This window comes from Impatiens glandulifera, chromosome 6 (assembly GCF_907164915.1).
Source record: "Impatiens glandulifera chromosome 6, dImpGla2.1, whole genome shotgun sequence".
Taxonomy (NCBI): Eukaryota; Viridiplantae; Streptophyta; class Magnoliopsida; order Ericales; family Balsaminaceae; genus Impatiens; species Impatiens glandulifera.
Genome location: NC_061867.1, coordinates 7567047 through 7579488, shown reverse-complemented (window position 1 = coordinate 7579488; position 12442 = coordinate 7567047). Strand labels below are relative to the sequence as shown.

Sequence of the window (12442 nt, the reverse complement as noted above, 5' to 3'; positions counted from 1 at the left end):
TAGCTCATTTCTTAGACCGTGTATATTTGATTCGCATATCACGATTTATGCAACCAAATTCCATTTTGTGTAACTCTATTTTTCACAATAACTTAATTGGTTGCAAAATTTGTGTTAATAGGTTTTTTAAAATTAACAAAGAAGAATTAATTTTACAGGTGAGTGTTGAAAATAAAATTAATTAATTAAAAATTAGACGTTATTATCTTTTGTTTTATAGGTGTCTTAATTTGCATTAATTCTGACCGTGAAAGTTTTTAAAATTTAAGAGTTTTTTCCTAATATTAGAATAGTTGTATTTGCAGAAAGAAGATCAACTGAAATAAAAATGTATTCCTTTTTTTAATCATGTCTTGAGTTTGTGAGTGAATATGTGAATCTTTTATTTATTTACTTATGAATGAACATAGATAATAAGTTAAGAACATTTGAAATCGTTAAGACAAAAATCTCGTTATTTATAACTTTAACAATAGGGACCCAAATTATGAAGTTTAGAAGAAGATGACGGAAATCCCAATTGGACCCAATAAGGAGTCCTAATTTGACAATTCGGCTTATATATTTATTATACAAGTTCCTAAACTTTATTTTTATATTTCAGTTAGTTCCTTAAAGCTTTATTGTAAGTTAGAAAACTTTAGCTTAGACTAATATGTGTCCACATAAAGCGTAAGAGAACTAAAATCAAATAGAAATGAAATGAAAGATGATGGGAGAAACTCTTGTGAGCCAAAAAAAACTTATGCCAAGAAATTCATGGGTTCAAAACAGCTTTATAGGAGGCCATTTTTATACAAAAAAAAAGGTTGTAAAGAAAAAAAATTAAAATTGTATTACTTCTATTTGCAATGGTTAAAACCTATTGTGAAATGATTAATCATACAAATTATAAATTTGATCCCTAAACTCCATTTCAATTTGATTTACAAAATGCGCTACATATTAGTAACATTGTTTTGTAAGTCTCAAGAAATGTTTAACATCATATACAAATGGTAACTATATATATATATGATAACATTTATAGTGTTTTTTAATTAAAGAATAATTAGAATGACACTCACCGTCATGGTCCCCACTCAAATTCAAAGATAACATTTATAGTTATTTGGTTGTTACAAGTCAATTGTAGTCATTTTATTGTTGGGTAAAGTATAGTTACTTCGTTAGATACTATGAAAGTAAAAAATGAAATAATTAATCAAAGATAAAGTTAACGTATGATTGCGAAAAAATTTCTTTGTGAAAATAAGTTATTTGAGACAATTATACAACTTTAGTTAACAAATTGAACTAAACATAATTGTACACGGTGAAAATTAATGTATCGAAAAAATTGATGTCTTACAATATGGTAAACCTAATTTCCTAAAAAAAAAAAAGTATTTTACCAGTGATTTTAACTTCTTACCTTAACAAATTAAACAAAAATAATGTATCGACCTATTCCATTTATTCTTGGATTTGCTTTTCTTTTGCTTAAATGACTTCATTCCTATTTTATGAATAGACCATTTAAATAAATTGATCATATGTCCGGATTTCAAATTTTTATACATTACAATCTAATTTTCGTTTGGTCAACAAGCCACTTGCAAATAGATCTTATTTTATTTTATTTTATTTTTGTTCTCAAATGCAGCATCAGCACATGCTTACAACTTTGATTCTCGGATTTCATTTTACTAATACACTTGGATTTTGGTTTTCTTTCAAACTTCTACTGTGATAAACACCTAATTGTTTTTTCTTTAATGATGAACTATTCCATTACATAGGAAAATAATATGAGATTCTTAATGTAATATACTTTTCATTCTTTTAAAAAAATTGTTTTTTGCTAATACACTTGGATTTTGTTGTTTACTTTGGCTTAAACGAATATTTGTTTTTCTTTTGAATTTAAACAAATGGGTGATAAAGTAAATATAATAGGGCACACAAAAAACTAGCTAGAAAATGTAAATGTTCTTTTAATTTTGAATTCTTAATGATCCAAATGAAAGATCAATAAATGGGAGATATCTCATATGAAAAAATAAAAGATAATAACTGTCTAAGGGTTAAGTTATTATGATCTTCCATATCAAAATTTTGTTTATAATGTTATATTTCTAAAGGATGCATATTTTTTTTTTTGTAAAGAAACAGATAAAACAATTTCATTAACATGTTGTGAAAAACAAGACATGATGAGAGAATATTTCACAATAATAATGTAAATGAAAAAGAAATTTGATACATTACCTATAGTTTGATAGTTTGATTCCTATCAAACAAAGACTAAAAGGTATAAGAGGTTGGAAACAAAACTTGAATTAAATATATTTTTAAGATAACTATAACTATAACTATATATATATATATATATATATATATATATATATATATATATATATATATATATATATATATATATATATATATATATATATATATATATATATATATATATATATATATATATATATATATATATATATATATATAACTATAACTATATATATATATATAACTATAACTATATATATATATATAACTATAACTATATATATATATATAACTATATATATATATATATAACGATGTTTAATTTTCGAAGTGCCCGGATTGTCAGGTCGAGAGCTGTGATTAATTTGGATATATATATATGTGAGAGTAAATGAATATTTAGGTTAGATTTTAGGTTGATCCGCCCATAAACTTAAAACGGTTATAAATAAAATTTAAAATGATATCACATTTTTACCATAATTATTTTTTCACGGTTTTTTATATCATTATTCGTGCAAAGGCACGGGCTACATGCTAGTTTTTTTAAGATCACAATGAGACTTATTAGTAAACTAGTCTCCTTGAATGAGATTTGGTTCTCAAATATTTTGAAAAGCTTTCATTTTGTTTCAAAAGAATCTTGTATTGGTTCCATTTATATCCCTCATTAAACAAATATAAAGTGATGACCATCCACTTTTTAACAATGTATATCATTGCACAACTTGTGTGACACAATGATGGATTTATCAAACTTTTATACATTGAAATTTAATTATTCTATAAACATTATTGTCCATTTTTTGGTCCACACTAGGCCTGGCATGTGATTTTATTAAATTGAGGGAAAAGTACAATTAAGAATTAAAAAACTTTAATTTAGATTAATATTTGTCTCTAACAAACACTTATATGTATATTGCAATTTAATTTTTCTATAAGGATTGTTCTTCATAGTCCACACGATGCATGTTGTTGAATTGAATTGAGAGAAAATATAAATAAGTATTTTCTATTATACAAATTCCTAAATTTTGTTCTTGTATGTAGACCCTTCAAGTTTTATTGCGAATTAGAAAAGTTTGATTTAGACTAATATTTCAAACACTTTATACATTGAAATTTAATTTTTCTACAAAGAGTATTGTCTATTTTCTATCCACACACGACATTCGTTGCATTGAATGGAGGAAAAACTACATATAGGTAAAAAAAAATATTATACAAGTTTTTAAACTTTATTTTTATAATTTAGACCATTAAAGTTTTATTGTGAATTATAAAACTTTAATTTAAACTAATATTTATTCTCATAAAGATTAAGAGTTAGAGTCGAATGATGATGAGAGAAGACTATTGGTACAACGTAAAAAAATAATGCCCAGAAATTAATAGGTTTAATTAGTTTTACACCCCGACCATTTTTATATAAAAAAAAATGTTTTAAATAAAGGTTGTAAAATTCATACTAGTTCTATTTGCCATCCTTTAAACTGGTTGCAAAATGACTTAATCATACTAGTTACAAATTTGGTTCATAAAATTCATTATAATTTGATGCGCAAAATCAGCTACATATTAGTAACATGGCTGTGTAAGACGCTCAAGAAATGTTGTAACATAGTTACAAATGTTAACTATAGTGTAACAATTATAGTTATTTCGTAGTTATTTGGTGGTTATAAGTTAGTTATATTTATTTTATTGTTATGTAAACTATAATTTCTTATTTAGTTAGATACTATGAAAATAAAAAGGAAACAATCAATAAAAGATGAAGTTTATATATGATTGTGAAATATTTTATTTGTGAAAATAAATTATTTGAGACAATGACACAAGTTTATTGGACAAATTAAGCTAACATAAATGTAATGCGAAAACTAATAATATTGAAAAAATAATTCTTATTGATAGGCGCATGGTATACCTAATTAAATTTGAAATAGTCAACAAAGAGGTGCCTCCTCAATATCTAATATGAAAAAGAAGGTAAAATAAGTATTTGACCCGTTTACAATAGATATAGTGTTATATTTTTTAAGTTATTTTAAACATTTCTTAGATTATTAAATATTTAATCTGGAATATGAAAATTTTATAGTTATTTAAAGTAGTCAATTATTTTATTTTTTTGACATAGATTTTTTTTTATTTAAATGAATAATGAAATTGTGACTTGGTTATTTCTCTTCATTTTAATGAAATTGAGACTTAGTTTTTTTGCATTATAAGCTGTTGAGATTTGGTATGAAATAAAATTATAAGGTAATATTAACTTATACTTAATTCTTCATGAGAAAATATTACAAGTAACTTTATTATCTTAGGATTGTTAAACATTCATTTTCAGAAATTTCAAAAGAAAAATGTGTATTATTGTATGTATGGTCCACACGGAAATGAAATTGTGGTTTATATTATTGTATGGTCCACACGGAAAGGAAAGGAAAGTCCATTTTGTATGTGATTAACTTCAATGACTGTTCTTCAGTAGACACAAGATAACATTTGTGAGAAGTTTATTCATCAGATTGATCATTGAGAGAGAAACCACCATGGCTGAAGCAGCTCTAATCAGTGGATTGCTTTCAAACTTGTCACCTCTACCTCTGATTAAGGATGAATTCTCGTTGCTTTGGAGTTTTAAGAAGGAGGTTCAAAAGCTATCCAGCACGCTATCTTCGATTAGTGCCGTTCTTGAGGATGCAGAGAGAAAGAAGGACAAGGACAAACAAACGGAAGATTGGTTGCGGAAGCTCAAAGATGTGGCGTACGAGGTTCGAGACATCATGGATGACTGCACCTATGAAGATCTTCGTCTTCAAGTCAACAGGCGTAATGCCTCTTCTTCAACCCGGATCAAGGTAACCAACTCAATAACCCATCCTTTTATCAGTACTTGGACACGTCTAAAAGTTGGTCACAAAATTAAGGATGTTCAAGAGAAGCTTAACCAAATTTCTTCAGAGCGCCAAACGTTACATTTGCGTGAATCTATTCATGACAAATTTACTAGTCGTTGGCGTGAAACCATATCTCTTTCTAGTTGTAATAAAGTATATGGGAGAGATATGGAGAAGAAAAAGATTATTGATATTCTGGTCAATAATACATCTGGTGCTTGTGTTGATAAAAAACTATCTGTTCTACCCATTGTTGGAATTGGGGGTCTTGGTAAAACAACACTTGCCCAAACGGTCTTCAACGACGAGGAGATTGCTAAGCATTTTGAAATCAAAATCTGGGTTTGTGTTTCTGATGAATTTGATATTCAACTGGTGATGAAAGCCATCTTAGAAGAAGAAAAGGCAGAAGCACGCTCAGAAGAATTGCAGAAAAAAGTTAGAGAGAAATTGAGCGGGAAAAGATATTTAATTGTATTGGATGATGTTTGGAATGAAAAATTTGATGAATGGGATCGGTTGAGATCTATCTTGGACTGTGGATCAAATGGTGCGTTTGTCCTTACCACGACACGAAAAAGAAATGTGGCAACAATTATGGAAACGATTCATCATATTCAGATATCATTGCTCTCTGACGAGGATTGTTGGCTACTCTTTGAAGAGCGTGCATTTATGTGTGGGACACCAAAAACTCCAAACTTTGTTGATATTGGAAAAGAAATAGCTAAAAAATGTAAGGGTGTTCCCTTAGTTGCCAAGACATTTGGAGGTCAATTGAGCTTCAAAAGTGATATAAATGAATGGTCTAAAATAAGAGATAATGAGGTATGGAAGACATCTCAAAATGAAAAAGAATCTGATCTCTTGCCTATTCTAAGGTTGAGTTACTATGAACTCCCTTATCATTTTAGAAGATGCTTTGTGTTTTGTGCTATATTTCCCAAGGATGCTAAAATTGAAAAGGAGAGATTAATCCAATTGTGGATGGCTCATGATTTAATTCCTACAGTTAAAAACCAAGAAGTGGAAGATATTGGGAATACAATTTGGAAAGAGTTGTGTTGGAGATCCTTTTTTCAAGACGAGAAATTAGATTGTTTTGGAAAAGAGATATGTAAGATGCACGATCTTATGCACGATCTTGCCCAATCTGTTATGAAAGATGAATGTTATAGGTTGGATGCTAACAGCTCAAATGATGGTTTAAAACGAGAAATTCGTCATGTAAGGGCAATATTTGATGAATTTGTCAAAATATCAACTCATTCTCTTAAGAAAATTGGAGGGTTGCAAACGCTAATATTCATCAAAGAGAGAAATGATAAAAATGTCATAAAGCGGATTTCTTTGAGTGTCTTGAAGAAGGAACTTCCGACTTTACGCGTCCTTAAACTGGGGTGCTACTATGTGCAATATCAAGATTTGCATTACCTGGGATGTCTAAAACATCTGAGATATTTAGACATTTCGGGTAATAAAGAGATAACAACATTACCGGATAGTATTTGTGATCTCTTGAACTTACAGACTTTGAAACTCAATGGTTGTTCTAAGCTTGAAAATTTGCCCAGAAATACGAAAGACCTTATTAGTCTGCGACATCTTTATTTGGAGGGGTGTGATGGATTAAAATGTATGCCTAGAGAGATGGGGCAATTGAAACATCTGAAGACGTTAAGCTTGTTTGTCATAGGCATGAAGGAGAAAGACGGTCAACTAGATGAATTAAAAGAATTGGATATCTGCGGATCATTGACAATTAAGAATCTTGGGAGAGTTAGTGATGCAACTATTGCAAGAAGGGTAAGTATGGCTAAAATGTCGAGTATCAATGAGTTGGAGTTGTTCTGGAGATCTGATGATGAAGTTGATGATAATGAGAGCAAGAGTACTAGAGATGAGAAAATTGGTGAAGCTCTAGAGGTTTCAACGATGCTGAAAACATTGATGATGTATCGTTACAAAGGTGTGAATCTCCCAAAATTGGTGTCTCCTACTATTCCTAGTGCCGGAGTATTTCCTAATCTATCCGAGCTGATGATATCTGATTGCCCAAAGCTAGGGAGATTGCCGCCCCATCTCAAAGCACTCAAAGATGTAACTGTTTGGGGTGAATGTTCGGATGAGTTGTTATATAGCATCTCAAATCTCAGTGCTCTCACTCATCTCACTCTTGTTTTTATGATAGAAAGAAGTGTTTTATTTGGAGCTGGTTATAAGGCATTAATGTTTGATGATGAGATACCATCAACATCATCATCGTCAAATAATAATAGTGAAGCACAATTAAGAGGAGGAGTACGCTCAACTTTCCAATCTCTTCAATCTCTGCATATTAGTTACTGCTTCAATTTAAGGCGTTTGTTTGATGAGGGAATGATATCAAAGATTAGTGGCTGCCAGAACAAACACTTCATCAACTCTCTCACGGAATTGTGGATTATAGATTGTCCGGAGTTGATGATATCAGTTGAGGAATTTGTTGGAAACCTCAATATTAATAATAATTCACTACAGAGATTGTATATTAGCCGTTGTCCTAAGTTGGTGTCTTCAGAAGAAGCGGACGATGTTATCGCACTCCTGCGTTCCCTTCGAACCAGACTTTGTCCTAAGATGTTCCATTTAGATATTCTATTGGGAGAGGAACAGAAGAAGAAGAAGAAGAGTCAAATTAGAAGGTACGCATAACAATAATAATTATATTCATCTATTAATTAATGACATGTAAGAAATTTCTTGACTTATCCTAAAAGAGTCGAAGACTCAACAAAGAGTAATTTTTGAAAGATAATTAAGATAAAAAAAACGTTTAAGCAAGATAACCGAAGCTATAATATTAATATTGGCTGCAAACAGGACGCGTAGAAAGGATCCTTTGTATGATTTCAAGTAGGATGTTGGAATATCACCGATTCACAATACTTGTATGTGACTTCTTTCCATCGATCAAGCCAATTTAGAATCTGTGTTTTCAAATTGAACGTGTCATTGCTTTTCGCAGCAGTCAGTAGGCTATTCTGCAGCAGTCACACTCACGATAGAGTTGGAAGCATTTATCCTATTTGAGGGTCAAGCATACAGTGATAACTTAAAGGAGTAGAAGACTCATCAAAGAGGTAGTACCTATATAATTATATTCGTTTTGTAATTTCTATGATTTTATTTTTAATCTTCTATGTGCATTGAGGAATTAAACAAGGTGAGAATTAATCTTCTCAATTCTTCTGTTCATTTTATTTTCTCATTCCCATTGCTTGTTAGGTTATTAGTTAAACATATATATCATCCATTAATTAATAGTTCAAGCTTAATAGATCCTCATTACGAGTATTACAATTCATGTTTTCGCAGATGAAAAAGAGGCTGGAATTGCTTCAGAAGGTGATTGATTCTTCAATATTCAATCAACTTGTTTTCATCTTATTTCTTGTTTTGTTAATATGGTATGTATGTGTGTATGATCAAACTAACAGGAGGACATGGATATGTTGGAAAAGGGTTGAAACACTGAAGCAAGAACTCGAAGGGGAGAAGCTTAAATGCAACTAAGCAAATCGTTAAAGGCTTGTACACAATATTCATTCTTTTTTTATCCCTAGAACAAAGGCGAGATGATTCATTTGAACCCTAGTTATGTAAGGAGGAATAGAAGAAGGAGAAGAAGAGTCAATTTCAGGAAGTGATAATCAGCAAATGGTAGTCTGGAGGGAGTATCTATAGACATGTAGGGTAATACCTTAGAAATAATCATTTTCACGTAACACTAATCCTCCTTTGAGCTGCACAATTATTTATATTTAAATGCAATATATTTAGTGTCCGATGTTTAATATTCTTAGCTATCTATTGTGTAGTTCAAAACACAGACAAAACGATATATATAATGCACTCTCTTAATCCAAATAAATCACTTTTAACACAAAATAAGTTTTTTCCCAAAATAAAATAAGAAGTTTTCAAATAAACATCAAGCAAGCTCCAATTCAAATCAAGAAAGCAAATTTAGAAATATTGAAGAGTAAAAGTTGAGTAGGCAATATCATTCCGTTTTCATCTCATTGTTAGTCCTCTGTTTTCTCCTTTCACTACTCTCTGCGTTTTCATCTCATTGTTTTATAATGAGAAGTATTTAGTGGAAGCAACGATTGGTGTGAACAAAAATATATGAAAATACATCCACATCATTTTTATACCTAAATTAAAATGGGAATCAAAAAGTATTTCCATAGACATTTCTAATATCCTATTATTAGGTAAGATAGATGAAAGTGATCAAGAAAAGACAAAGAAAAATCAATTTTTTGAAATTCCAAAAAATATGAAATTTTAGTATTTTGTCAAATTTGCAACTCATTTTATTCAATTTGGCCTTAACAAGTAAGTGACCATAATTATTTACATAATATTCTTTGATATTTTAACTGCAATATAACAAAATTTTAGCTCCAAATAACAAAAGATTGTTAAGCTTTTTTCTTAAACAAAATATCACAGCAGGCTGTCTTGTTGTTGAACATCAACAAGACAGCATACTGATATTAGGGTTTTTTTAATATAATTTTCTTCAATTTAGTATTTACAAGTTACCCTAATTTTTTACATCTTTTCAGCTACAAATGAATAAGGATGTTTGGTATTTTTCTTAAGAAAAACATGATAGTTGTAAAGAAAAAGCATTGAAGTTTTTTTGTCATTTTAAATTTGATTTTCATTATAAACATAAACCAAACTTCTATCATCTAACTTTAAGTGTGTAAATTCAAAATATCATCCAATAAAATATTTTCCATGAGTTACACATAATTCTCAATTTTGATTTTAAAACAAGAGTCATATATTATTTCAGTTTTCATTTCAGCTATACATTTCAGCTATACAATAGTTTGAAAATCAGGAAATTTGAGCTTTTAAATAACTTCAAATGTAAAAATTTATAACATGTAAAATTTGACCAGATTATCGTGACATTTCATGGTGATTTCAAACTAGCAGTGAATTTGACCAGATATTAAAGTTATGCTATTAAAATATAGTTAAATATAGTTAAGCAACTAAAATTCGAAGTTTTTTTTTACCAAAAAACACATATTGAAGGAAAGTTACAAATGAATTGGGTTCCATTTTGGTTAAGCCAACTTTTTGATTTACTTTTATTTACTATTGTAACGTCTAAAAACGGTCGACCTCTTAAAACGTTTATTCGATTCAATAGTTTTCATCTCATAACTTATTTTTTCTCTCGAATTCCGATTGGGATGAAGAAGAACCAAAATGATAGGCTAAACTAAAGTCTAATTTAATGTTGATTTCATTAAATCACTTGGTTTACCTTCCTCTTGAACCTCGTAAAACAAAACGAGAGTATGACTTTCTTAAAAGTTGTCTCGTATGAAATGATGTGAGGAACCAAAATAAAATTTAAAATGGTATCGATTAGACTATCTTTGACTTTTTAGAGTCGCTACCCAATTTTATCTTTAAAAAACGTAGAAAATAAAATATTGTGCATTTTCGAACGCGAATAAAAGAGATTTCGATCAAGATTGGTTACACGTGAGAAATGACAACATCACTATTTCTTTTATACCCATCAACTCACACTCTTACCATGCTTAGGAGCTAATGAAATCAACGTTACCTTTTAAAATATCTCTAGTCAATTCTCCTAAATTTTCTGAGAGCTTAGAAATAATTTTAAAATTGGAATTTCACCTTTGATTAGGTGGCTTGAGGTTGTTATAGTTATATTCCTCAAAGATTCGTGGTCACCTAACATTTTTTTAGTTTTTTTTTCTGAAAATAGTCAATCACTAGCTTGCTATTGGACTTCTCCAAATGAAAAATGATTAGCGGCCGATTGGGTCTTCCATGTTTTAATTAATTTAGCCTTCACCTAATGTATATATATGTTACTTAATTAATTCTTCTAAGACCTCGTTTGATACCCACTTCTTGACCTGGTTAGCTCAAATCCTTTTATACAACATTTGGCTTTTAACTGTTGCGACAAATCTTTTAACCCAAGATTCCTGATGCAAAAGATTATATAACATATGTTATTATACTGTGAATATATATAATGGAATAGAAGTGGAAACCTGATGATAAAAGATATTAAATTAGTGACGTAAATCTTTTATTTATTTAATTATGAATAACACATAGATAATAAGTTAATAACGTTTGAAATCGTTAAAACAAAATCTTGTTTTTTTACATGTTCCTAAAATTTATTTTTATATTCAGTTAGGTCCTTAAAATTTTATTGTAAGTTAGAAAACTTTAGTTTAGACTAATATTTGTCCACATGAAGAGTAATAGAGGTAGAGTCAACTAGAAATGAAAGATGACGAGAGAAACTCTTGGTGGAGCACAAAAACTTAAGTCAAAAAATTCATGGGTTCAAAATAACTTTACACTGAGGCCATTTTTATAAAAAAAAAGGTTGTAAAGAAAAGTTGTAAAATTCGTATTAGTTTTATTTGAATTGTTAAAACCTATTGCAAAATGACTAATCTTACAAATTATAAATTTGGTCCCTAAACTTCATTTCAATTTGATTTACAATATGTGCTACATATTAGTAACATTGTTTTTGTAAGTCTCAAGAAATTGAAACCGAACTCGAACTCGAACTCGATTAATTTGTAATTAATTTGAACCAACTCGATTGACTTAACACAACTCAACTCGAACTCAAACCGATTTAACCTGATGTAATTAATATTACACATCTCTTTTTCAGATTAAAATGATATCAACACAAAAGAATATTGAAACCAAATCAAAAATCTATTTATAAAAATATAAAATATGAGTGAGTAAATAGGAAATGACAAACACAAAAATTACAAAAGAAAATTATAAATGAGTTGACAGGTCTATTTAAGGTCATTTCAGGTCGACCCGATTTTGACCTGTTTATTAATCAAGTTAAACAGGTCGACATGATTTTGACACTAAAAAATAAATGACCATAATCTGAATTTTTTGTTCAATTTGGATCGTATTTTCGTGTTGGGTCAATAATTATCGGCCCTAAATATTTGACCTTTTACATAAATAATTTCAATTCAAACAAGACCTAAACTTGCGGAGTGGTAATAAATGAGACAAAGAATAATGTGTAAAAATATAAAGAGATAAATTATTTGAAAGTATAATTATGAAATAATATGTTTTTTCTTTAAAAGAAAATGTATAGAAAAAGTTATTGTAAAGAGTGGGAACACCAATTAAGATATCATGATTCG

General features: G+C 29.1%; 1 protein-coding gene across 4 annotated transcripts; it reads left to right on the top strand.

The window, feature by feature from the left end:
- The first annotated feature begins 4767 nt into the window (after positions 1-4767).
- On the top strand, positions 4768-9010 carry LOC124941272 (disease resistance protein RGA2-like). 4 transcript variants are annotated; one of them, XM_047481571.1, is made up of 5 exons: positions 4768-7867; positions 8046-8113; positions 8194-8305; positions 8541-8570; positions 8663-9010. In XM_047481571.1, exons 1-2 carry the CDS (start codon positions 4836-4838, stop codon positions 8080-8082), a joined length of 3069 nt encoding a protein of 1022 aa, XP_047337527.1. In that variant the 5' UTR covers positions 4768-4835; the 3' UTR covers positions 8083-8113; positions 8194-8305; positions 8541-8570; positions 8663-9010. The 4 variants fall into 4 exon arrangements, with proteins under 4 accessions (XP_047337527.1, XP_047337526.1, XP_047337529.1 ...); XM_047481570.1 differs by having other exon boundaries at positions 8191-8305; XM_047481573.1 differs by lacking the exon at positions 8046-8113.
- Positions 9011-12442: the final 3432 nt, after the last annotated feature.